The following is a 27,975-nucleotide window of genomic DNA, read 5'->3' as shown; positions in this document are numbered from 1 at the left end:
TCACTTATTATATGTTATGACAAGTAAAGCAAGTGAGATTTATATAATGACGGACAAGTAGATGATGGCAAAAGAGATTGCTAATCAGATCTAATTAGAGAAATCAGAGAAATTAGACCAGAATTATTCAAATGCAACTAGATCAAATAGCCAATATGCTCACAAGAGCAATTAGAGGATGAATCCTAGATTTAACAATGAAAAAGTGATGTAATTCAAGACATTAGATCTAAGATGCAATAAATATGAAACTATCACTAATCCAATGAGATGCAAAAAACTAGTTAGGAATTAGATCTAAAGACCGGAAGAAAAATGAGAGGAAAACTAAACTAAGAAAATAAGAAATCCTCCATTTTAAATAAGGAGGTGGGTCCCAAGCTCCTTCCACAAATAAAATATTTTATTATTAATACTACAAAGAGAGAGACCCTTTAGACAGAGAGAAGGGCTCTACAATCTTGAGGAGATTTACAAATAAAATGGAACCTTAAAATAACGAAAATCCCTCAAACTATAATGAATTAAAAAGGAAATATACAACACTAATGATAAAGGATCTTCTTCAAATCTTTGATTGAAAATCCTCAAAATAATCCTCTCTAAACCCTGAGATGCTTGTGGCCTTTTCAAAAATAAAATATAGCCTCCTCCTACTTAATAGCTCACGGTCTTACAAGAAAATTTGCCGAAAAATTAATAAATAAATCGGTTATCTACTAAACATCAAGCCAGAAAGGATTTCGCACTAGAGGAGGAATCCCAGCCTCTTTGGGCTCTCGACTTAAGGAAAAAAGACCTAAAATGCTTGCCTCTTTCCTCAAGAAAAATTTAGAATGAAATACAAGCCTTAAACCAATGGATTCTCTACCAAAAACTTCCAAACCCTAAAGGCTAGGGTAGAAGCAAATGCAGAGAGAAAAGAAGGTTTTAAAGCAATGAGTAGGAGTGATAGGTCCTCCAAAAATTTTCGATTCTCTCTTGATGCCCAACCAATTCACCTGAAAATTAGTTAAAAGAAATTCAAAGAAAAAACCCTCTCCCCAGCTAGATCTGCGCAAGCCAAAGAGACAAACAAATATATGCAAGATAAATGAAATTTATATATACAAGGGTTAGATCTATATGCAAAAAATTTATTTACAAAATTACAAATGCTAAATGAAAGGACTATGAGTACAACTCTGCTCCTTGATTAGCAATTAATAATCTCCATATTAGCAGATCTATTCAGTAAGGCACAATATTTAATATTTGAAAGAGAATAGATAAGATAAGTCTTTGATAGAAACCAAAGTAAGCTCTTCAATTTCTATGTCTTGGGAATTGTTTGGTTCAACCAAAGACGTCCCCTAATGCCCAAGATATGAATCACAAATTGATCTCTACACACTTGAGATAAGATTGTTAGATCACGAGGAGTTAGATAATACAATGAAACGAAAGATCTAGAGATACTTGCTAGATTGATTAATTTAAAAAATGCTTCTCTAAACTCAAATATTAATGCAAGAAACTTGTGCAAATAGTAAATCCACAAACTGGCTAGTGAAATAACAATAATTTAAATTTAAGACCAGTAAAGCATTAAGAACAAAATTCAGAAAGAGTTTACCATAGAAGATAGAAGAGGAACACCACCATGAATTAACCCCCAAAGACTTCTTTATTATTCATAAAATATTTCCAATACAAAATTGCATCAGAGCTTCAGTAGCCAAGAGCTTGATTTTTCATGTTACAAATGAGGAGCATTGAACTCAATGTATAGAAAAAATGAGAGATCTAGATCCCTCCCCAAGTGAAACCAACTAGGTCAACCGAATTGCACAAATTTGACTTGATCGCCAAAGAAAACAGCTAGTTGAAGACTTGATTCATGCCAAAATAATATCGTCCCTTGATGTCTACGCTAATCTTGAGGAAAAAATTCAATCTCCCCTGAAGATGGAGCTAGATTGACCCAAAAATTTGATCTTGGTCCAAAAAATATTTTTCGCAAATTTCTTTCTCGAAAATTTCTGATTCAACTTAAACCAACTTGGACCATTTCATTAAAAATATCAATTTTCTTGGGAAATTTGCTGCTTTTCTAGACCAACGAATTATTTGTGGGACTTTTCCTGCTTGATTTATGGAGGTTCCTTTCTTTGGAAAGTCCACATTCTTTTTTAATTATTTTTCACCTAGAGAGAATTTTATTTCTCATTTTAATTTTCTAATCAATTTCCAGCTAAATATTTTGCCATTTTTTGCCGGACAAAAAATAAATAAATAAATTAAAAAATAAATAAATAAATAAATAAAAAATTATGACTCTAGAGGGGTATAAACATATTTTTCCACCCTCAAAGTGTGTCTAGATAGAAATTTGAGGCGTTGAGGTGTAATTTTGAGTACTCATACCCTATACAACTTCTATAGACAACACTTTTTACATTTTACATCAAATATTACATAAAAAATCTTGTTCAACAAGGGAATTTTGACAATTAAAAATTGACCTCTAGACAAAACCAAATTCTACAAAACTTTAGATATGATCTAGTATGGTAATTTACATCGACTCTATACACTAGGACTCACCTAACGTTTCACTATCAAGCCTCACTCTTTGGGGTATATTTGGAAGAAAAATTTAACCAATTATTTAGTGTCGAGAAACACAAAGAATTAGCTAAAGAAAAAAACTCCCTAAAGGGAAAACTCTCTAGCAAAAATCTTAAGCTACCTAGAAGTGTTACATGGATTTATATTCATCATACTAGAGTCATTTTTACATCATGACCCATAGGGCTGCAGAGTTTGGATTACAACATGATGACCGGAAGTTGCATGATGATGATGGAGTCTGAAAATTCTGACTGATCTGAATATGATGGAAAACTCTGAAATGTACTATGTTCATGGGGTAGTTGACACTAGAGTGGTCAATAGGATCAACTCTCAAGAAGCGATTGCTTATGTTCATTCAACTTGGCACAATTGGATCTCAGATACTCTAGTAAAGAAGGCTCTCATCGATTGGGCCAACACCTCTTATACATTGCCTTCAATTGAGAAAGAAAAGATCAGATCATTATTCATAAATACTCAACTCAAGATGGAGGAGGAAGCAATCCTTCAAAAGCTGCTTCAGCATGCTACACAATTAGAAGAGGAGCACTGGTGGTTGAAATCCATAAGCTTGTGACTCAAAGCAGGGAACTACAATACAAGCTTCTTTCATAAGCTAAAGCAAGGAACATTAAGAATAATGTGAAAGAGATCGCAATGGAGGATGGATCAAAAGTCTCTGAGTTTGAAGAATGAGAAAACGCTGCCAAGGAACATTATTGCTCTTTATTTACACAACAGGCTAAGGTGTCTCCAGAAAATGTAGAAGGGTTGTTAGAGAATATCCCAGCAGCGATCTCAAGTGCAGAAAACAGCAAGCTGATGAAACCATCAAAGACACTGAAATTCAGAGTGCCATTTGGAACCTGGATCCAGATAAAACCCCTAAGCCTGATAGTTTTTCTATTTCCTTTTCTTGTTTCTTCTGGGATCTTATTAAATATGATCTTAAAAGGATGCTTCAATATGCCCGGTGATCATGCAAACTTGGGGGTATTTCTAAATCCTACTTCTCAGCATTAATTTCAAAAGAAGTGAACCCCTCTTCCTTTGCAAGATTCAAGCCCATTTCCCTCTGTAATTCTTTCTACAAGAAGATGACCAAGATCATAACCACTTGACTGAAAAAGTTAATGCCCAAATTCATTTATGATAATCATGGGGGGTTTATGCAAAATAGGCAAATTATTGATAACATTGTCTTTGTGCAGGAAGCCATTCATTCAATTTTGGAGGCAAAGGAGAAAGGCATCATAATTAAATGGTACGTGGCAAATGCCTTTGACTGTGCGAGGCACTCCTTTCTTTTCAAGGCTATGGAAATATTTGGATTTAACTCTTCACTTATAGAGTGGATATCTTCATGCATCAGGACTCCTTGGATAGCACTACTTGTCAATGGCAAACCCATAGCGTGTTTTCAAAGCCATAGAAGAATGAGGCAAGGATGCCCTTTCTCCCATCTCTTACACATCATTATGGCTCTCAATAGAAATTTTGAAGAAGAAACAGTTAATGGAAATCTTTCAAGGATCAAGATTGCTCGAGGTTCCAAAAGCCTCAACCATTCCCAGCTTGCAGATGATACACTTTTTCTCGGTGGAGCCTCTGTTATCATTGCTTCTGGGTTCAATCTAATATTGGATTACTTTCTGGGCATATCTAGAGGAGTCAAACATCAGAAATTCCAAATATTTGGATGGAAAGTTAGCTCCCGAGTATTGCACCCCATTTCCGAACTTCTTCAATTTCTTTTGAAAACCAGTCTTCTTCCAAGTATCTTGAGATCCCAATCACTGTCAAAAGCCCCTCTTCTCAATCTTGATCTAACATTTTTGGACAAAAGTAAAATAAAATTTAGTCAATGGGGGTCACAGTGGCTCAATCCAGTAGGTACTAGGAAGAGTGGTCTTAATTAAATTGGTGTTATCTGCTCTACCTATATATCAATGCTCTGCCATGCTTACACCTGCTAGCACAATGAATCAGATCACCCTCAACATCAGAAACTGTCTATGGCAAGAGGGCAAATCTAACATCTAAAAATATCATTTAATCAATTGGAAGATCATCAGAGTTCCAAAGAATAGGGACAACTCAGGAATAAAAATTCCAGTTATGATAAATTTGGCAATGGGAGCCAAATTTCTCTGGCAAATGATCTTAGGTAATTTCGACGGATGGAAGAAATATTTCAGGGCATCAAGAGTGGAAGAAGGTATTTTGGAATAAATATTTAAGGGGTTCAAGAGTCATGTTTAGAAAATCCATATAGTTCAAAATTGTTCGCACATATTGAAGCTGCTCAAAGTGCCATTCTAGTTATAAAAGCGAAAATCACATGGATTCCAGGTAATGGGAAAGAATTAAGGATCTAGAAAAACAGCAGTCATGTGAAGAAAACACTCTTTAGCAAAATGGAATTATCTTCCCTCAAAGCCCGAATGGACAACAACCTTCAAACACTATTTGAATTTTCAAGTTGGGATGAAAATTTTGGGAATGTCTGGGTTGGAATTTTTTATCCTCTCCAAAGCCATTGAGACTGCTGGTCTCTATTCTTTCTCAAGCGCTTACAGCATGTACTTTTTGGAATGGGGGGGTAAAAGCTAGTACAAGGTGGTGTGAATCATTCTACAAAACCAAAGACACGTATCTTTTTCAGCTAGAGTCTCTTCCATTACCTTAGCACTTTGCCCTTTGGAAGCATATGTGGAATAACAATTCACTCCCGAAAATTAATACTTTCTGCTGGATCTTGGTCCATGGGAAGAGATTCTCACAGCAGAATACTTGGAGAAAAGAGCACTTGTTGGTCCTTCTGGATGTGCAGTGTGTGCAGAGGCCGAAGAATCAACTCAACATCTGTTTTCAAGTATAGACTCCAAAGAAATTTAGTTGTGTGCCTTTGCAAGGATAAGCCATCGAATTCATTTACCAGCTACTTGGGACCCTGATCTGGAGTAAACGTAATCCAGGGACCCTCAAAACACAGAGTTCTTTTAAGAGGGTACAGATGGCTCTTCCAAAATTTCTTTGCTGGAAGATTTGGCTAATGAGGAACAAATTTTTAACAGTGAGTGGCAAAAGCCAGCTTTAACAATGATCAGAGGAAAATCTCTCATCTCTGAATATTTTCAAACCAGAATCAAAAGCAAGGATCGAGGATTCACAGCTTTGAAGAGCTTGAATGAAACAGTTAAATCTAAGCTCAGAAGCCTTCAACTTTTGATTCCCAGGGTAGGCAATTGTCTATGGTGGTAAACTAGGAAGGAGAGAAAAAAATTCAATTATGGAGAATACAGCAACAATATTTGTCTCTCTATCCCCTGGGAGGCAGCTCAATTTGCGATGGCCATGATAAAGAAGTGTTATGTACCAAGAGATTTGAGGTTCAATTCCCCCGATTTACCAGTGTCTGCGAAAGGTGCGTACATAGGCACCTAGAGGTTGGTAGCAGTCGGAATCGACCCCATGTCACGCGAGTATGAAACCGGACCAGTTTCCGATTCCTCTAGTCGTTTGAAAAAAAAATATTTCTCTCTTTTTCAATGGGGCAGGTGGAGGGGGGAGTCTTCACATTCTCAGAGGAAATTCAATTTCAATAGCTTATTACCCATAGGGTCTTGAAAATGTCACAAATAATCTGGCGGAGGAATATGCCTTGTGGTGTGTCCTCTCAATATCTAAGGAAGGTGCATGGTCCTTATTGATCTTTGAAGATTCAATGCTGGTCAATCCAATCCACAAGTGTCCAAATTAAAAATCAGTTGCCTATTGCTGTAGTCATTTAAAAAAAAACAATCTTTTTCTCTCTTTTTCAATGGGGCTTCAAAGAATAACACAAATGCAGCAGGTGGAGGGGGGAGTCTTCACATTCTCAGAGGAAATTCAATTTCAATAGCCTATTACCCATAGGGTCTTGAAAATGTCACAAATAATCTGGCGGAGGCATATGCCTTGTGTCATGTCCTCTCAATATCTGAGGAAGGTGCATGGTCCTTATTGATCTTTGTAAGATTCAATGCTGGTCAATTCAATCCACAAGTGTCCAAATTAAAAATCAGTTGCCGATTGCTCTAGTCATTTAAAAAAAACAATCTTTTTCTCTCTTTTTCAATGGGGCTTCAAAGAATAACACAAATGCAGCAGGTGGAGGGAGGAGTCTTCACATTCTCAGAGGAAATTCAATTTCAATAGCCTATTACCCATAGGGTCTTGAAAATGTCACAAATAATCTGGCAGAGGCATATGCCTTGTGTTGTGTCCTCTCAATATCTAAGGAGGAAGGTGCATGGTCCTTATTGATCTTTGTAAGATTCAATGCTGGTCAATCCAATCCACAAGTGTCCAAATTAAAAATCCTCTTTTCCAGAATCAAGCACAAAACCTTTCTTCTTTATAAAGAGTCTCTTTCTTTCATATAAAGTGAGAATTAAATGAGGTATATCAGGGAGCTAAGTTAGCCTCGGGACTTTATTAAAAAGTAGGGTTTATCAATATATATCAATCCCCTACATTCAAGATTAAGTGGGTATCAATGCACACAATTATCAACATGAAGCATTCATTATCAACAAGTTGGCCAAGCCTTGGGGAAGACAGTTCCATTCAGATGGCCCTTATGCCAAGTTATGACAAAGTCATGGCTATTGAATGCCATTCAATACCCCAGTATGGAAAATGTTGGAAAATGGCTAACCAAAGACATCTATAGAGGTGTTTAACAGGTTGGTTAATTGCCATATGTTTTCTGGTTTGTGGTTTTTGCTAGTGTCTAGGTGTTCTCTAGTTTGTATATCCTACAATTTTAAGTGTCTTTGTTTTCTTTGTTAATGCCTGTGACCAAAGTGCTCGAACTTGGAAGGTGGTAGTTTGGGAAGGCTTCAACACCATTCATATTGAAGGAAATTTTGAAAGAAGTGTTTGTGACTCAAGCAGTTTGCGCTCCTCACAAATTGGTAATTTCTCTTTCCTTGTCCACTTTTAGAAATTGCACTGAGCAAAAATTGGAATTCCTGCTTTTCCCCTCCAAAATTTTGTATGTTGGTTGGAGATTTTTTATGTCTGTCTGATTGGGGAAGCTTCAAGGATTTTGTTATTTACATCGTATGTCGAGTTTGTTTTTCACTCTGTAGCCAGAAACAGATGTTTGCATGGTTTGGGGCTACAGGGTTTGTTTATAGTTCCAATGGTATACAGGTCTGTTGCACCCAATTTCTGGAAACTTTTTGCTAAGTACAGAGACTTACGTCATCGCAAGGAGATAAACCAAGCCAACTGCAGTGCTGTGATGGTACTATCCTCTAAAATTTTGAGCTATAACAGGCATGCACCACATAAAATGTCAATGTCGTGAGCATTTTGCTGCTCCAGAAACAGATTGGGCTCACTAGAAACTGAATGCAACAGGTTCCGAAGTTCAATTCTCACCTAGCTAATGGAATCTCTCTCTATGGCTTTCAACAACCAAGGAACAGATAACGCATTTGAAGCTTCGCCAAAGGAAGATGAGACAGATCACCAGCATCAAGACCCAATGGAAATTGAAGGCTCGAGCTCCCCTCAATCTGATGAGGGGCAAAAAGAGGAAGTGTCCAATTATGTCACCAGTGATATGTATTTTCAAGTAATATTTATTTTGGGTAAATATGTAAAATGTGCCAGTTGTAGGCTGACTTGGAATCTATGTTTGGTAGTTATTTTTAAACTTCCTGATGTAAGTTCATAACTCTGTTATATCTTCTTGAAGGCTAAAGGAATCAGTGTGATGTAATACATTTCTTGCTTTGGTGCAGCCTCTTTTTGAATGAATATAAATTCCATTTCAGTTTTAAAAAATGACAGTTGTCATGTGGATATCAGGTTGTAGAGTATTCTCTTTTGTTGGACACCTAATCCTAAGTGGTTAGTGTGGAATTCGAATGGACAAAAGCAGTCCAAGAGACCTTGGGATCTGAATCCCAAGAGTCACATATTGTACTATAAATGTATATCTGATGTTAATAAAAAATGTACTCACTGATTTATCTTTCACATCTGTCTTTGTTTTCCATGTGTGTTTAACATGGTATCAGAGCAGGCGAATTCTGGCCCTGCTCAGATTTGAGCCACTTGTTTTGTGGTCTCTACCTACATGTCAGTTCTGTCTTTCTCCTAATCAGAATTGCCAGTTTTACTGTGTGCTGTACACTGGTCTGACATGGTCTTACATTAGTATGCGTTGATGCTGCTCATTACAACGCTCATGTTACTATGCGTTGATGCTGCCACAGGTCCCAGGTTCCCAAATTAGTTTTTTTGTGCTGTAACTCCCGCAAGTTTTCTATCATTGGCCTCATTATTCCCTGTCCCTCTGCCAGAAATTGGAGCGTTGGCTGCATTGTAATGAATGTGAGACCATGCGCTGTGTGCTCAGAGGTCTGCGTGTAAATGCCCTAGAATGCGCTGACGGTAGTTGTTTAACGCTTGAAAATGTTGAATGAATTCACACCTGCCCTGACCTGAGCACTGTTCTCACTGAACGCTGTCATCCTGACCTGATTTGAAACGTTTGCACTGTCCTTGTTTGGTCCGAGAAACATTCAATGGGTGTCAAATAATGTCGCAGAGGTTTTATTTATGTAACTGGGCCTTGGTACAGAATGAATCTGGCTGTTCTGGTGCCACGGGTCTGACAAAATATTAAGTTGCTACGGTTTGCGACGGGTCAGCTCCAAATGGCTTCGCTCTTAAGAAACGGACTGAGAATCCACCTTGAGAAAAAAAAAGATGATAGATCGAGAGGAGGTGCTGCACTGAGAACAGATTCGAATCCCATGACTGTGTGTGATTAAATGTTGCGGTCCACGTGGTGGCGGTTATGAATTGAAAACAGAGCATGACCATGTGTGTTTAACATATATATTGCATAGAATACGTTACATTCCAACGTTGAAACGTAACATTTTTCAAGGATTTTGTGTTGGTGTTGGTGATTAGGTTACAATTCAATTCGCAGTTCTTGTGTAACGCCAAGAATCTTAATTCTGACCATACACCGAGGAACCTGCCAAACGGAGAGATTGAAGAAGGGCCGTTAGGGTTAGACAAGGCGACGATTCTATGTTACCATTCTCATTGGCCGTGAATGATCGGTAGTCAGCTAATACGAGTTTGGAGTGCTTAAAGATTTCTTGCGCCTCCGTATCAATATCAATGGCGTCATAATCAAGAAATTCAGGTTCACAGTGCACATCAGAGGCTGATACTTCATCACCCATGGCGAATTTCTTTTCACCGTAGACCGGATAGAACTTCTTAAGTGGTTGGAAATTGTCCAGAGCGCCTCCGATAATTCCTGATTCCAACCATTGCTGCCCAGAGCCTGATTCAAGCTTATATGTTAACATGGTATTAAGTTGAAAATGTAATGGATTTCAGTTGGTCTCCAACAGATCCAATACTAGCCTTGTTTGTGCCAGAGGGAGGCGGGGGTAACCAACCTGCAAAAGTGAGTCTTGTACAAATCCCTGGAAGGGAAGAACTGAGACAAAAAAATCTCTTCAGTGTAAGTGATTGCAAAATGTACTGGCAAAGCAATGGAGACTACTTGGCAGTCAAAGTGGATCGCTATACCAAGACAAAAAAAAGTACATACACAGGTTTTGAACTTTTCCGAATTAAGGAAAGAGATATTCCCATAGAGGTCCTGGAATTAGAGAACAAAAATGACAAGATCATTGCATTTGCTTGGGAACCCAAAGGCCACAGGTTTGCTATTATCCATGGGGATGGACCCAGGCCAGATGTTAGTTTCTATTCAATGAGGAGCCCTAATCATGTGGGCCGGGTTTTCAAGCTGGCTACCATCAAAGGAAAACAAGCAAACTCCCTTTACTGGTCCCCCATTGGACGGTTTATTATTCTTGCAGGTCTAAAAGCTTTAAATGGTCAGCTTGAATTTTACAATGTCGATGAACTGGAGACAATGGCAACTGGTGAACACTTCATGGCAACTGATATTGAGTGGGATCCTACTGGAAGATATGCTGCAACAACAGTCACATCTGTGCATGAAATGGAAAATGGGTTTAACATATGGTCTTTCAATGGAAAGCTATTGTACCACGTTTCAAGAGATCATTTCTACCAGCTATTATGGCGGCCGAGGCCACCCTCTCTTCTAAGCCCAGAGAAAGAGGAGGAGATCGCTAAGAATTTGAGGAAGTATAGTAAGAAGTATGAGGCTGAAGACCAGGATGTTTCGTTATTGTTGAGTGAGCAAGACAGGGAGAAACGGAAGAAAATACAAGAGGATTGGCAGGTCTGGGTCAATGAATGGAAACGTTTTCACGAGGAAGAGAAATTATTTAGACAGGAGCGTGCTCGGAGGTTTCAAATGGAGGTCTCTGTACTAGAACATGAAAAGGAAATTCTATCGAATGCAGAGAAAAGGGCATCAGAGGAAGTGATTCTATTGTCAGATAGAGTACACCGATTACAGGCTACTGTGGATACAATTCAGAATGTAGATGAAATTCATGAGAGTTCAAGGCAAGCGGAAAGGAAAAAAGAGTTTGCGCTGGTGGGCACTGACAAAGTACAACAGATGAAGAATGCAGCACAATTGCAAAATATACAAAGCTCTGGTGTCCTTGAGCAGAACTTGAATGGTCAGCAATATTTCCCTACAACTAGGGACAATTCTTTGAGAATTGGCAGTTCAAGTGACTCGACAATGAATGCGAGTCCCCTATCTGGCAGAGGTGTGGAGATGTCTAATAATTTAGGAGATATTGAAGGTGATTTTGATTGTATACCATGCACTGTAGCATCGAATTTGTCCGAATATGAGAATCATGAATCAGTTAGGGAGATATCCATCCACCAAAGTTCTATGGTTACAACTTCTTCGAGTCGTGTTCATCATGTTTTTGATAGTTATGCACAAAATGACATCTCCGACCTTGAGAATTGTAGCATAATGAGGGATAAACTCAAAGTTGGTACAGGTCTTGGAGGCCCGCTTACATCAAAGCCATCCTCTAGTTGTGATACCTCTTTTTTGACACAAAAAGATTCAACAGCTCGAGTCCTTGAGGACACAATTATGTCGATAAACATGGAGGACAGAATAGAAGATGCTGTTGGGTTTATAGAACGTCTGAGTGAGCATGCATCTTCAACATACCTGGACGCAGAGAAGTTTTTGACTGCTGAAAGTGAAAAACCAAGCATATCACAAACTAAAATGACCAGACTTGATAATGCATTAGAGTTGTTAAATACTCCGATACATTCCACTGTTGATGAGATGGTTAAGATCAACAAAACCTCTCTATTCAATATTAAAGTATGTCTACAAAATGCACAGGAGAATATTGAGTTTTTGCAGCTTGAGACAAAGCTACAGCAAGAAGAGTTACAGCAGTGGAGTCATCATTCTGAACCTATTTCTGTTCAGAAAATTGAAACAGACTCCCATAAACAGCAAGACATTAATGTTGCAAATTCATTGCCTAATACAACAACAGATTTGCATGCAGATGTAAAAATTCAGTCTGCACTTCCCAAGCCCATCATTAGACCTTGGGAACAGCTTGTCCACAACAAGCACAGAACTAGTCTTGGATATGACAAGGACTTGTCCTTTCATATTCCAGACTATGCCAAGCCCATTCAGTTTCAGAGTGCTGGATTCATTCATGACAGTTCAGCTGCTCCTCATGACAGTTCATCTTCAGCTGTTCCAGATTATGCCCCTCTTCCACAGCAACAACAACAACAAAAACAACAGATCGTGAAATGCCAACACTGTGACCGAGTTGGCCATTTGAAAGATCACTGTTTTGATCTTCATCCATGTAAGCACTGTCATAAAACCAGTCATTCTTCACACAGATGCTTCACAAATAAACATCCTACAAGAACAAAGATTCATCTTGGATGGATCGCTTCTTGGCAATGGGCATCAACAGCCAAGAAGATATTCCAAACACATGTTAGAACTTGTTCCAGAGTATTGAACAGTCTTGCAGTTGAGTTTTCTCCATCTTCTCACCTTGTACCTGACAGGGGGGAAATGATGGTCATCTACAAGCTTCAAAGTCACATCAAGCGAGCCTGAGCCACAACCTGCCACACCAGTTTCAGAGTTGTAGCCAGAGACAAAGATGCCTGAACATGCCTTCAGTTGGCAATCTAGAACACTTCCTCTAGCAGAAGACTCCAGCTTCTTGCCAGTTTTGGAAGAGTTCCAGAAATTGCATTAAGCATTCCAGAGTTGTTGGTCATCCTTAAACCATCACAGATTGAGAACACTTCCTCTAGCAGAAGACACCAGCTTCTTGCCAGCTTTGGAAGAGTTTCAGGAATTGCATTAAGCATTCCAGAGTTGTTGGTCATCCTTAAACCATCACAGATTAAGAACACTTCCTCTAGCAGAAGACTCCAGCTTCTTGCCAGTTTTGGAAGAGTTCCAGGAACTGCACTAAGCGTTCCAGTGTTGGTGGTCATCCTTAAACCACCGCCCTTTATACCAACATTTCATAGAGCACATTCAGCCTAGTGCTGCCATGCATTTTTTGCACATTTTGTATTACAGCTCTCTTCTTGGACTCATACATAACCCTCCGGATTAAGGGGGGGAATGTTGGACACCTAATCCTAAGTGGTTAGTGTGGAATTCGAATGGACAAAAGCAGTCCAAGAGACCTTGGGATCTGAATCCCAAGAGTCACATATTGTACTATAAATGTATATCTGATGTTAATAAAAAATGTACTCACTGATTTATCTTTCACATTTGTCTTTATTTTCCATGTGTGTTTAACATCTTTGCTGAAAATGAAATTGGACATTGAATTAACAATTTATTTGGCATTGCATCAAAAAACACTATGGTAGTAACCAGCATATCCTATCTCAAGAAAGGCTACATAATTGCAACTTGGTTCATTGATTTGTAAGCCTTGATGGATTTTTATATAAGATGCATTAAAACAAAATACTTGCAGTGACTCTGCTTTAAGATATATTAAAGCTTCAACATAAAATGTTTCTTCAGTTTTAAGCTGAAACCCTTTTGGAAGGACAACCAATATCTTAGGTTATTGAGACATACTCCCTAGCACGAAGACATGATATGAGAACACCTTAAATACATTCATTTGATGCCTGTACCATAAAAACAACTAAATTTGGTTCTTATCAATGTTGTGAGACTCTACCAAAACTCACAAGTCTTTCCAAGTCCATCCTGAAATTAGTACTCAGTGAAACTCAGCAAAACTTGCCCAGAACTCGCTTATTATTTTTGGGACAAAATTTACTGTATGAATTTTATTCAAATTTTGAATATAACCAAGTTTCACCAAGTCTGAGTCTCACAACCTTGGCTTCTATTGTTGGAGTATTAACACTCCAATAATAAAAAGGAATGATAAAAATTTATACAATGGTTGCTTCATATTACTGGTATGTGACCATTGTAACATCTAGATGTTATGGTCAGGTTTTAGGTGTTTAAACCAACATAGCCATCCGTAAAGTGAGAAATGATATGTTGTATAAGGAATGTATCACTGCAACAATAATGATTACTTCAATTATTTATTTCCTCTGATTATTTCGTTTCCTAAATTATTACACCTTTGAGACAGAATAATAAAAGTTTTGTCACAACTTAACATTAAACATTTATGAGAATTCCAATAGTGCAATCTTTAGCAGTATATATCCAAAAAGACTGAAATCTACAAAGTACAGAAAAGAAACGAAGACCTAAATCAGCAGACAGTAATTGTGAAATTGTGCATTGAATTAGTATCAGCATGCACCAGTGGTTCACAAATTAATCCTCAGAAAGTCAGTTTGGATCTTGCTTATTAGTTTCAAATTTTGTAATATTACACATTGATTCCAGCATTGAAGACAGATACATGTTATTGATATCCTTCCTAGCTACATTGATCCATTGTTATTTCACTGATTTCCACCATTGCAGGTGTGCTGTCTATTCTGACTACCACAAACCCAATCATCTTCAAAATGAATATGAATACGCAATGTTTCCAGTGAAGTTTCATATTGTAATCTGCAGGATCACTTTAAAGAAACAACACATTCATTCTCAGTTTGTTCAAATGCATCCAGTTGTCTCAATGCTGTGGAGCTGAGTTTTTCACCATTTCCAGCTTCAAAGACCAGGTCTACCACTTCCACCTGAACATATAAACCAGATATTCAGGCAAAAGTGCAAGGGATGGAAAAATGTTGTTCCCTTATTAACTAAAAACAAATATAGGATGAGCTGACAACAAAAATCAAATATTCTAGTAACATTTTAAAGGAAATTTACTAGCTGAAAGTCAAGGTTGGATTGATCAAGGCAGGAGTAGACACAACCAGGGCTTTCAAGGTATCTGAAGAGATCTAACAAACCAAAACTATATAAACCAGAGAGAAAAACTTGTATCTTGGGCATCAAATAGCAATGCCAAAAAAGTATGTTAGAATTCTCTAAGCCTGGCAAAATGATTAATGTGCCAGTAAATTTTTATACCCAGAATTTTATTTTATTTTTTTACTGAAAACTCAGGAAACTCAAATCTGAAATCTATGCACAATTAACATAGCTGAGCTTCTGACAAATTATGCACAGCAGAAACAAGAAATCCAAGCACATAAACCTTTTACAAAGCTTCTATCTTGGAAAACCCCAGTGGGGGGAAAAACCAGCAAAGAGGGATTTTATTAGCCTTTAAAGAAACTACTCAGGAAAATATTACAACAGCAGTTCCAGAGAATTTACAGCCAAGAACAGCCTTAGAAAACAGCCAATCTCCTCTGCATAGTACAGGCCAACAAATGGCCGCTCCCTTGCACCGTACTGCTCCTTTCTCTTCAAAGAACTCGGCTCAGGACAAGGCCTCTCCTCCAGCAGAGAACTCAGCCCTAAAGACAAGGCCTCTCTCCCCTATGAACTCGGCTTGGGTGTTGAAGAATCTAGGGCAATTCATGGCTTAGTGATTCTTCAGACTTATCGATAACAGTTTGTGTTGTCTTCTTCAATTAACTTTGTTATGTTAGTGTGTTCTTCAATCATCAAATAGTTATCAAAATACAAGATAAACAATAGTACAAGTACACAAGATGTTGGCTCCAAGCCAAGGCAAAACCTCTCCTCTTGAGAGTAAAACCCTTGAATCTCTTCTTATAGATATTTAGATGATGAATACCAAGACCCTTGACAAAATAGACACAAGGTTACCTCCAAGATGTTTGTCACTATCCTCTGCTCTGTTTGGCCTACAATTCACAGTCTATAGACTTGATATCACTGTACTCCTTCTCCTTATGTCTTCGCTGTCCAGTCACAGTCTTCGACTCCTTTTCTTGGGTGCTACAGTTCTTCGTTTATGTTATTAGTCCTTCATGCTATTCGTTGGTTATAATAGTGATAAGACAGGCCACCACCGAGAGTTATATTGAACGCAGTCACTGTGTATATAATATATATACACAGTCCTTCGATGACTTCTGAGAGCTGTCACAGTGCATGGATACAGACTTCCGAGAGCTTGACACGATGTATATATATCGTAGGCAGATTTCTGAGATATTACCCCTGCTCACTATGCATGCATACCTTTCTTCGTTGACTGTATTATGAACTGATCTGAAGACTTGTTACATTTGAATCCACAGCACTTCTCCCAGTCTCAGCGTCAGCCTGGCTGACCTCTGCGTAGCTCCCAGCCACTCTGTGTCAGCCCCTGCCTCTCTGCGTCAGCACTGGGCCTCTCTTTGTCACCCACGCAGGGCCTCCAGTGACTGCGCAGTCTGTTGCTGCCTCTGTGTCTGCCTCTCCAACCTCTGCGCTGGTCTTCTGGTGCTACTCCCTACTCTCGGTTCCATACTTGCTGCCTCTTGCTGTTGTCTAGACCACTAGTTCGAATTTCTCAATTAACCCCGCTCCAGAAATTGAACTGACTCATCTCCCTCAGTGTCTTCTCCAACTGACCCTCAAGCCTCCTCTTAAACTTTTCTCATTGGTCTATCAACGGCCGAGATTAAATCTCTAATCAACGACTAAGATTAGATTTGGCTTGATCCATGACTTTTGGACCCTTCTAACCCATTTTTATATTAATACCCATTAATATTTTATTTTTCCTAAGTTTAGACTTAGGAATCCCATTAAAAATATTAATTATTTTAATATCTCCCAAACCGGTTAGAATCTGCCCAAACCATTTCTGGGTCTTGGAGATCTCATGTGCTTTAACCTCTCCACCAATTTTCATGGCTAGATCACATCCGATGCTACCCCAAATCAACACTTCCTCTTAGCGAGGATTGTGCTCTAGTGATACTCCTCACTGGGTATCACCCTAACCATCCAGCATCGGTCCCTGTGCTGATGCTAGGCCTCCCTGCTCAACATCCTCTACACTGTTGCATCCTGTACTGCTGCCCATGGTCCTTCCACTGCCACTGCTGCATCTGTACGATAGCTCCCTCTGCATCTGTGATGTTGTTGCTCCTTTCTTCCAACACTGCATCTGCACTACAACTCCCTCTGCCACGTTGCACCATGCTACTGCTGACTACTATCACACTGCAACATCACCCCCATTTCTGCTACTGAAATGGATTCTTTATCATCCCCATCTTTTCCCTGAAATAATCAAACTTTGTTCTTCCAAGGGCCTTGGTGAGAATATCTGCCACCTGTTCTCCTATAGGAGTGTAGCTCAACTGTACAGCTCCTCATTGGACACAGTCTCTGACAAAGTGACACCGGATATCAATGTGCTTTGACCGATCATGAAACACTGGATACTCAGAGAGCTTGATGCAACTCTAATTATCACACATGATCCTGGTGTTGAAGTTTCTAAGTTTACTTAGTTAGAAACCCTTCATGCACCATTTATGATTTATTCCTACCTACTTGTTATTTTTTCTTTAACAAGTTATTTACAAAGTAAATACTAAAAATAAACACCAAAGCATGCTCAACAAATTACATATCAGCAACTAAAAGAAACAAGATCAAACACACCACATGACACCATTATTTTTGGACCAATATCCCCGGAAAAACCCAATGCAGTAAAACCAGTGCAGCGATCTGAGGGTTTTCTTATTAAGCAATATCAAAGTACAATTTGGATGCCGAAACTGGCCTACCCAACAGAGAATTTCCTTAGCAGCTATACCTCACAGTTTGAGAGAAATCTCCTGGCTGAAACCCTGGAAAATCCTTCCGGCAGCTCCTCAGCACAAAACTGCTCTGCAACCCCAGCATCTGCCCAATCTGGACTACGTCAGCCCCTCTCTGTCTCACGCTGGCCCTGCGTCAGCCTTTCTTGGCCTGCGTCAACCCCAAGAGGCCCTGCATTAGCTTTCTCGGCCTCTGCGTCAGACACCCTGGCCTCTCTAGTGCCCTGCGCAGCACTTGGCTGCCTCTGCGTGGCCCTGCGTGAGCCCTTGCTGGCTCTACGTCACTCTCCTTGGCTGCTACGTTGCTCTCCTGGCACAATCTCTGCCTTCTCTGTTTCTCTGTACTCAATGCCCCTCAGTTGCTCTCCCGATCACTGATTCGATCTCTCTTAGCAAACCCCGCTGTAGAGAATAGAATGACTGATCACTCTGGTGTGCTCTCCAAGTGACCCGCAAGCCTCCTCTTATATTTTTCCTGTTGACATCTCAACGGCTGAGATTAAGTCCCTAATCAATGGCTAAGATTAGATCTGGCTTGATCCATGTCTTTTGGACCACTCTAACACATATTCATATTAATGCACATTAATATTTTATTTTCCCTAAGTTTAGACTTAGGGACTCCATTAAAAATATTAATTATTTTAATATCTCCTTATCTGTTTAGAATCTACCCAAACCCTTTCTGGTTATTGGAGATCTCATGTGCCTCAACCTCCCCACCAAATTTTGTGGCTAGAGCACATTCTATGCTACCCCAAATCAACACTCCCTCTTAGCGAGGATTGTCCTCTAGCAATACTCCTCACTGAGTATTACTCTGATCATCCGGCATCGATACCTACGCTGATGCTAGGCCTTCCTGCCTAACATCCTCTGCACTGCTGCCTCCTGTACTATTGCCCATGATTCTGCCACTGCCACTGCTGCATCTGTACGACAGCTCCCTCTGCATCCATGTTGCTGCTGGTCCTTTCTCCCAGCACTGCATCTGCACACCACCTCTTCTCATCATGTTGCATCGTGTTGTCCACTGTTGCATTGCAACTCAGTTACTGAGAAGTAAGTAATTGATCTCCCAACTGACCTCCCTGTTGGGCTAGAAACACCCATTGATGCTGAAGCTCCCTATGTCGCTGACAAGTGCTCCCTCTCTGACCTCTGTGTGCTGCAACAACTCCCTGCATCTTGCACCATTGCACACCTCTCTGTGCCTTCCTGCATTAGTGCAACACTCCTGTGCCTCTCACACTGCTGCACCCTGCTAGCTCTGCGCTATCTCGGGACTCCTGCATTGTAGCTCTCTCTGTCGCTCCATCCGCATCCATCTCTACCCACATCAACCAGTCTTGCTACTCCTCTTCGGGGCTCCCGTAGCAAGGTCTAATCCAAGAGGCTGAGTACCTCAAGGTTCTTACCCCTCATCGCCTGTAGTCCATCTGACTACAGCTCGATGTCTCCCCACTTCCGCTCAAGTGGTGCGTGTGCACTCATGGCACAATCATCGTCTGTCAAAACTTCCTTCTCTGCCCATGCTGGCGCTACCTTAGTCTCAGAAGACTCTCCCTTACTCTTCTTCCTTAGACACTAGGTCGCATAATGACCCAGCTCCCCACGATGGAAGCACTTAATCTTGGAGAGATCTTTCTTCTTCCACTTCTCCTACTTTCCCTCAGATGCTAGGGCCACGTCCTCCTCCTCCTTCTTGAACTTGATCCCTTTGTTGCTGCTACCTATCTTCAACTACCGTCTGATCTCTTCCTGGCAAAGAGCTGCCCACATCTCGTCCCAAGGTGGGAGAGCCCTCTGCCTAGGATACTCTAGACAAACACTTCCCAATCTTCTGAGACAGCATTTAAGGTTGTCCTCACCATAAGCTCCTGATTCGGTGTCGCTCTTATAGCAGTCAATTGGTCTCGAATCTCATTCAGTCCACCGAGAAAGGTGTCAATCGATTGACCCTTCTTCATCTGATACGACCTCATCTGGTTCTCGAGCAGCATTCTTCTCTGCACAAAAGTATGCTGGTACAGGTTCTTGAGAGCCTCCCACATCTCAACAGCCGTTTCCTTCTCGACTATATGTGGTACCACATGATCCTTGACCCCGTCAAGGATAATGCACTTGGCCCTCACCATTGCCTCTTCGTACCTGTCGTTATCATTAGGGTCAACTGGGATAGCTATAACGTTCAAGGCGAAGTTTTTGACACGATTCTTGTCAAGCACTGATAAGATTCTAGCCTTCCAGACTGCGAAGTTCTATGCTCCGTCCAATCTATCCTGGTCTCTTACCCCATGTAGTGCCATGACGCTCCTCTACTTCCCTTCTGGAAGTTCTCTGTTCGACTCCTTGAGTCTCTACTTCCTGTCTGGAAGTTCTCTTCTGGACTCCCTCTGAGTCTTGATTTCCCTCTTGGAAATCCTTCTGCCACTTGTCGAGATGCCCCCTACTCTGATCGTCTTGTGCAACTCCACTGCTGATCTGGGTTCCTCGGCTAGAAACCCTCGGCAACAAGTCCTCTGCCCCTTCTCTGTCAGGTATTGTTCTCACTACAGTACCTCACCAGCTCCACTCTGCAATATCCCCGCAACCTTCTAGACCCCAGCTACTGCCTCTCTGTGAACTGCGTCAGCCCCTCTCTGCCTCAAGCTAGCTCTGCGTCACCCCGGATAGGTCTGCGTCAGCCCTGGGATGCCCTGCGTCAGCCCTCTGGCCCTCTGCGTCAGCAATGCTGGCCTCTCTGAGGCTCTGCACAGTTCCCGGCTTCTTCTACGTGGCTCTGGCAGGCTCTACGTCACACTCCCTGGCTTCTGCGTTGCTAGAAACAGCTTCTGTCACCTCGGGACAGCTGTTTTCTGCTGCTATTGCTCCGCTCGGCTGATGTCTTTTAATCCTCCTATGATCTGCAATCACGCTCTGATACCATGTTGAAGTTTCTAAGTTTACTTAATTAGAAGCCCTTCATGCACTTTTTCTAATTTATTCCTACCTACTTGTTATTTTTTCTTTAACAGGTTATTTACAAAGTAAATACTGAAAATAAACACCAGTGCATGCTCAACATATTAGAGTACAATCTGGGTGCTGAAATTGGCCTACCCAACAGAGAATTTCCTTAACAGCTATACCTCACAGTTTGAGAGAAATCTCCTGGCTGAAACCCTGGAAAATCCTTCCGGAAGCTCCTCAGCACAAAACTGCTCTGCAACCCCAGTGTCTGCCCAATCTGGACTGCCTCAGCCCCTCTCTGTCTCACGTTGGCGCTGCGTCAGCCTTTCTTGGCCTATGTCAGCCCCAGGGGACCCTACATCAACTTTATGGGTCTCTGCATCAGACACGTTGGCCTCTCTAGTGCTCTGCGCAGCACTTGGTTGCCTCTTCGTGGCCCTGTATGAGCCCTTGTTGGCTCTGCGTCACTCTCCTTGGCTGCTGCGCTGCTCTCCCAGCACAATCTTTGCCTTCTCTATTTCTCTGTACTCAATGCCCCTTAGCTGCTCTCCCGATCACTGATTCTATCTCTCTTAGCAAACCTTGCTCTAGAGAATAGAATCACTGATCACTCTGGTGTGCTCTCCAAGTGACCCTCAAGCCTCCTCTTATACTTTTCCTGTTGACATCTCAACGGCCGAGATTAAGTCCCTAATCAATGGCTAAGATTAGATCTTGCTTGATCCATGTCTTTTGGACCACTCTAACACAGATTCATATTAATGCACATTAATATTTTATTTTCCCTAAGTTAGACTTAGGGACTCCATTAAAAATATTAATTATTTTAATATCTCCTGATCTGTTTAGAATCTGCCCAAACCCTTTATGGTTATTAGAAATCTCATGTGCCCCAACCTCTCCACCAAATTTCGTGGCTAGAGCACATTCGATGCTACCCCAAATCAACACCTGGTCACCTCCATTTTTCTTCGAAATAGGTTCACATGCAGTTTTCTAAGGCATATGGCCTCACACGAAGTTGTGCTTGCCGCCATATATTATGCCTCGGATGAGCTCAGAGCCACGGACTTCTGTTTCCTACTGCACCGAGAGGTCATTCTTGATCCAATGTTGAAACAGTACTCAGAGGTACTTTTTCGATCCAATGAACTTCCTACCCAATCTGCATCAGTAAGATAGGCCACCACCGAGAGTTATATTGAACGCAGTCACTATGTATATAATATATATACACAGTCCTTCGATGACTTCCAAGAGCTATCACAGTGAATGGATACAGACTTCCGAGAGCTTGACACGATGTATATATATCGTAGGCAGATTTTTGAGATATTACCCCTGATCACTATGCATGCATACCTTTCTTCGTTGACTGTATTATGAACTGAGCTGAAGACTTGTTACATTTGAATCCACAACACTTCTCCCAGTCTCAGCGTCAACCTGGTTGACCTCTGTGTAACTTCCAGACACTGCGTCAACCCCTGCCTCTCTGCGTCAACACTGGGCCTCTCTGCATCACCCACGCAGGCCCTCCAGTGACTACACAGTTTGCTACAGCCTCTGTGTCTGCCTCTCCAACCTTTGCACTGGTCTTCTGGTGCTGCTCCCGACTCTCTGTTTCGTACTTGCTACCTCCTGCTGCTCTCCAGACCACTAGTTCAAATTTCTCAGCTAACCCTGCTCCAGAGATCGAACTGACTGGTCTCCCTCGGTGTGTTCTCCAACTAACCCTCAAGCCTCCTCTTATACTTTTCTCATTGGTCCATCAACGGCCGAGATTAAATCTCTAATCAACAGGTAAGATTAGATTTGGATTGATCCATGACTTTTGGACCCTTCTAACCCAATTTTATATTAATACCCATTAATATTTTATTTTTCCTAAGTTTAGACTTAGGAACTATATTAAAAATATTAATTATTTTAATATCTCCCAAACCGGTTAGAATCTGCCCAAACCATTTCTGGGTCTTGGAGATCTCATGTGCTTTAGCCTCTCCACCAATTTTCGTGGCTAAAGCACATCCGATGCTACCCCAAATCAATAGTCTTTGACCTATGGTAAACACATCTTGCTCATGAAACCCATGATGCAAGGAATAATAATTTTCTTCATAGCATTATAATTACAAGTCATAATGAAAACTGAACCTAGTTACATTTTCTTCAACACACCCTCTTAACTAAGGAGGTATTTATTAAATGGTACAAGGCTATTCAACCAATGTTACCAGACTCGGAATCGACAATAAATCGGCGAGGCAAAAGAGCGAAGAGTTTTAATCGGATCGGGAAAAAATCGGCAAATTCATTAAATAAAAATATACACATATATTGAATTAAAAAAACCATTTTTCATTAATATTGGCTAAAGGTATGTCCAAACAATGCATAATATCAATAGATGTCCAAAATATCATGAATAAATAAGTATCTCATATATGTTAGGAGTCCACACATGATCCAAAGCACTGAGTCTTGAGTCCTTAGAAGCATATGCTTCTCAAAGTTTACAAAAAAGTTAAAAACTGCATACTAATCAGAAAAAAATCAGCAACTAAGAGTCTAAGACTCTTAAGAGTGAGAACTAGAAGCGATTCCTCCCACTCCTTCGCTTGCTTGACTCTCAAAGTTCTCCAAGTCATGAAGGCTGAAAAGAGGAGGCTCATCTAATTGAACCCATTCTGCCGCATTTGTAGCTTGCAAATCTAACTCTTCAAGGTCGATTGGTGAATGATCAATACCTGTCATTATCATGAGACATTGAAATGTGAATTAAAATTTCACTTTGAAGTTTGAACTTTAAACTTTTAAAGTACGAACTAGATTATGAAACCTTCAAATTCAAGCTCTCGAATCTCACCTTGTATTTGTTTGTTGCGAAGTCGTAGATTGTAATGGACAAATACAAGGTCATTCAAGCGCTTTTGTGTCAATCGGTTGCGCTTCTTAAAATGTATTTTCTCAAACATGCTCCAGTTGCGTTCACAACCTGAAGCACTGCATGCTTGGTTTAAGATTCGAATGGCAAATCTCTTCAAATCTGGCGTATCACTACCAAAGTTTTGCCACCAAAGACCTAGCAAGTGGTAAGGGTTTGTGAGTAGAAAACTAGAAGTACCAAATTAGTAAATAGTAAAAACTTAAAAAGAAAAGAAAATTTAATAAAACATTTAACATACAAAATAAAGTTTAAACAAATTTAATGAATTGATGAAGCCTTCAAGCTGGGTACCTGGCAACATCTTTGACCTTTGTCTTATAGCACTGGTATAGGCAAACAATTTAGATGGTGCCCTATAATCTTGTAGTTGGGAAAAGACACGACTTTGTTGTTCTGGTCAGGGAAGCACCTTTCCAAGCATGTCATAAGTCCTCTGCCAACCTCCCCATCCTCATTAAATTTGCTCTTATCATAAAAATATTGTGGATTTAAGAAGTACCCAGCAGCATGTAAGGGGGAATGCAATTGCCTATCCCAACGTGCATCTATAATGTCCCAAAGAGGCATATACTTTGTTTCATCATCCCCATATCTTCTTTTGATGGCCTCCTTTGCGAGATCCATCGCCTCATAAATGTAACCCATAGCGGGTTTGTCACCATCAACCATCCTGAAAGTTCAAGCATTCAAATTTAAAGAAATATGAAACATTGTAAATAAAAAGAAACTTGAAATGAAATTTAAAAAATGAAAAAGTTAAAAGACTAAAAGTACCTGAGAACTCTAACAAGGGACTCCGTCACAGCAATAATCTCTTCAGCATCTTTCCAGAAGCCATCATTAAACACAAGTGCAGCAATTTCGATGCCTTCAGGGGTCTTGGAATGTTTAGATTCAGGTCCCAAGAACATCCTCTTCAGATTTATCTTTTGCTCAACCACAGATTGCAAAGATATGAAATTTGATGCAAATCTAGTCACTGCAGGTCGAACAATTTCTTTACCTTCAGTGTATATTCTCATAGTGTTTAGGACAATAGTGTGGTTGTATAGGTATTTGGTTATGGATTTTGCCTTCTCCACAACCTCATGTATCCAATGAAGCTTACCAATGTCCTCAAGCATTAAATCTATGCAATGGGCAGCACAAGAGGTCCAAAAAATAGTGGGGTGCCTCATCTCAAAAAGTCTACCAGCAGCCATATAATTCGCTGCATTATCGGTGACAATTTGTACAACATTTTCTTCTCCCACTTCTTGAACGACTTCCTCCATCATTTCACAGATAAGTTGGGCAGTCTTAACCTTATCTGAAGCATCCACTGACTTGAGAAACATTGTGCCTGCGGGACAAGATACAAGGAAATTTATTAAAGTTCTATTCCTCTGATCTGTCCATCCATCACTCATGATGGTGCACCCTATTTCTACCCATGATGAACGAAACTCAGCTAGCACAAGCATGACATCTTCAACACTCTCTAACAACATATCTGTCCTAAGGCTCTCTGATGTAGGGGCTTTGAACCCTGGACCTGCAGCAGCAATTGCATCAATCATAGCTTGCCAATAAGGACTTCTGGCACAGTGGAAAGGTATGTCAGAATAGTACCAAAAGTTAGCAATGGCCTTCCTTGCCTGACTATGGATATTTTTTTTCCAACCAGTGCCATCCAAGGTAGGTTGGGAACCGGGTTTTGTGCGGGGAGCAAAAAAGGTGTTTATGTTTCCACCTCCAGTGTTGAAGGAAGGAGTTGTTGTTGAAGGATTGCCATGGCTTTGAGTTTGGCTTGGCCTTGGAGGCATGTGTGGAAAACTTGGGAACGGCATTGAGGATTCAACAGATTGAGGTGACATGGGGCTAGTGGCAGAAAAAGTATCAACTCCAACATTTCCTATTTCAGCATTTTGCTTTGCTTTCTTGGCATTATGCTGCTCTAACATATCAAGGGCCAAGGCTGCTTGGTATTGGACATTCTCGTCAACTTTGCCGCAAATACCTATATCATGGCCAGGTATTTTTGCAAGGTGGAACTTGAATCTATAAATGCCTCCACTGCATTCCTTTTTGCAAAATTTACAAAGGAGCAAGGGTTTTCCGGGAATCTTGTCACAATAAGCCCAAGCAAAGTCCCGCTCTCTCGGCATTGTTGTTGCTTTGAACTTGTGTTTAATTTGTGGCTTCTGTTAAGATTTGGAGTCTGGCTTCTATTTAATTTGTGGCTCCTGTGAAAGACAACAAAAAAATAAAAATCAAATTTAAAAATTATCCAAAAATTTAAAATATGCTAGAAATTTAAAAAATTAAATGAAGACAGATGTCAGTGAACATATAGAAATTTTTTTGTAGTAATTTGTTGTAATATGGCAAGGGACAACAAGGACAGAACAGAAATGTGGAAGCAAGCATGGATTTTTCTCAATCTTTCCATGCATTCAAAGCTCATGAAAGTTAAAACATATAACTTTGAAGGTGCTACAAGGACTGTTTGCAGCGAGGACTGTGACCAGCCTAGTCCAGTATCCATATTAGAAGCTTCTTTCTCGAATGAAAGTTGTTACTCAGCAGAGAGTTTGGGTGGTACACATGGTAAGCAACTTTGACATTTTCTTATTTGTGGTTTATCCAGTTGCATAGCTAAATCACTCCACAACCATGGTTAAACATTCATAGACATATCAAGGAGATTGGCCAGAAGTAATCTTTGTTTTCATGAAATACTAGATTATTGTCTCATTTAACTGTGGAAATATTGTGCTTATTACAATTTCCATCCAAGTCCTTGTCTTTGTACTGATAATTTGTCAATCTTTGATACCAGATGACAAGTTGCAATTCTTATGCTCATCCGTTCAGAACAGAACTGGCCGACTCTGCATGACACTTGGGCACCAAGAACTGGATGCTGATGCAGAATTACGTGATTCTGCTTCTTCTGCAAACTTGGAAGTTGTAGAAAGTGATAAGATAATGGGTGCAATTCTAGATATTTCAAGATTGCACAAGATTGATCCTTCCTTAATTGGTTTGGCAGAAACTCAGCCTACCTGTATTGAAGATCAAGAGCTTGAATATGTAAGGAAAATTATCTGCAATGCAGAACTGATGTCTGAAGATGTAGCCTTGCTGAGTGAGGAGGACAGACCCGATTTCCTTGTAGATCCTAATTTGTTTGACAGACTGGAGGTCCAAGAGTCATCAACTGATGGCCATTTGCCATATGGTTTGAAGAATAGTTGCTATAATTCGGCTTTTAGGAATGTACAGGGGTCATGGCACAATAGGAAGCTTCTTTTTGATTGTGTGAATATAAGGCACGTAAAGGCACGTAAATTGCAGAGTCATGCGTGACTCGAGGAGGAATTTAAATAGAGGCCGCTAAGTGGTCAACCCATGAACTTCAACCCCAACGACTACAAAATTAACATGAATCAAACATTTTACCATATTGTGCCCAAAACTTTTAGAATACAGAGATGCTTCTATTGCAGTTTACTAAAAACCCGATACTCATGAATAAACCAATGGCTCTCGCAACGATTTCTCCAAAATCTGTTATGAACACTAAACGAAGTTCGAACTGAGAAAAGGAGAAAAATGAATGGATGAAGAGATGTAGGGTTCTCGATCTGAGTTATCGCTTTACGTGCACAATTCCAAGATTGTTACGGTTTACCTGAAGGCTCACGCAGGTTAACGCTTTATCGATTCTCAACAATGCGGCGTCGAATGCACAGGCTCTGCGGTGGTGTCGACTGTGCGGTGTCTGGACACTGGACGCGGGAGTATGGACGCTGGACGCTGGACGCGGGAGTATGGACGCTGGACGCGGGAGTGATAAATGCCACAAACAGAAACCCAGAACCCGATAAACCGAAACCCAAAAATTTTGGCGCGACTCGGAAAAAAAACGCAGAGTCGGAATAATCGGCAGACGCGCGAGTCAAAATCGCGTTGACCACGAGTCAAACTCGGTCAACGCGATTTGACTCCGGAAGATTCGACTCTACTCGTTTCGTGGCCGAGCCGATTGGGAATCGCGATTAATCGGCAGAATCGCCGATTCCTGTTTCACTGTATTCAACACTACAGATATCTCATAAAAAGAGTCGGACTAGTAATCCATCTGTATAGCATCATTATAACAAACATTGTCACATAGCAAGGCCTTGACTAACAGCTCTATCTCTTAGTAGATCAGAGCACAATGTTTGCGAGACCAATGATGATAGACACCTTCATCATTG

At 40.4% G+C, this 27,975-nt stretch overlaps 2 protein-coding genes and 1 pseudogene across 3 annotated transcripts in view; 2 read left to right on the top strand and 1 right to left on the bottom strand.

Moving 5' to 3' along the window:
• Positions 1 to 9,995: 9,995 nt before the first annotated feature.
• Positions 9,996 to 11,210, top strand: LOC149154249 (eukaryotic translation initiation factor 3 subunit B pseudogene; annotated as a pseudogene).
• Positions 11,211 to 14,260: 3,050 nt separating this feature from the next.
• LOC149154247 (phosphopantetheine adenylyltransferase-like) overlaps positions 14,261 to 27,975 on the bottom strand; it is a 277,427-nt gene continuing 263,712 nt past the window's right edge. For both annotated transcript variants that reach the window (XM_089440855.1, XM_089440856.1), the window contains exon 7: positions 14,261 to 14,820. In XM_089440855.1, the coding sequence (XP_089296981.1) occupies positions 14,701 to 14,820 (120 nt within the window). In that variant the 3' untranslated portion in view covers positions 14,261 to 14,700. The remainder of the gene's footprint in view (positions 14,821 to 27,975) is intronic.
• Positions 26,092 to 27,975, top strand: part of LOC149154248 (uncharacterized) — a 31,940-nt gene continuing 30,056 nt past the window's right edge. The window contains exons 1-2 of the mRNA XM_089439390.1: positions 26,092 to 26,317; positions 26,550 to 27,046. Coding sequence (XP_089295516.1) covers positions 26,092 to 26,317; positions 26,550 to 27,046 — 723 coding nt within the window. The remainder of the gene's footprint in view (positions 26,318 to 26,549; positions 27,047 to 27,975) is intronic.

Source organism: Pinus tabuliformis, chromosome 9 (genome assembly GCF_031772625.1).
Source record: "Pinus tabuliformis cultivar Carrire ecotype Pingquan chromosome 9, CPIR1, whole genome shotgun sequence".
NCBI classification, from domain to species: domain Eukaryota; kingdom Viridiplantae; phylum Streptophyta; class Pinopsida; order Pinales; family Pinaceae; genus Pinus; species Pinus tabuliformis.
Note: the sequence above shows the minus strand (reverse complement) of the source record. Positions and strands in the feature narration are given on the sequence as shown.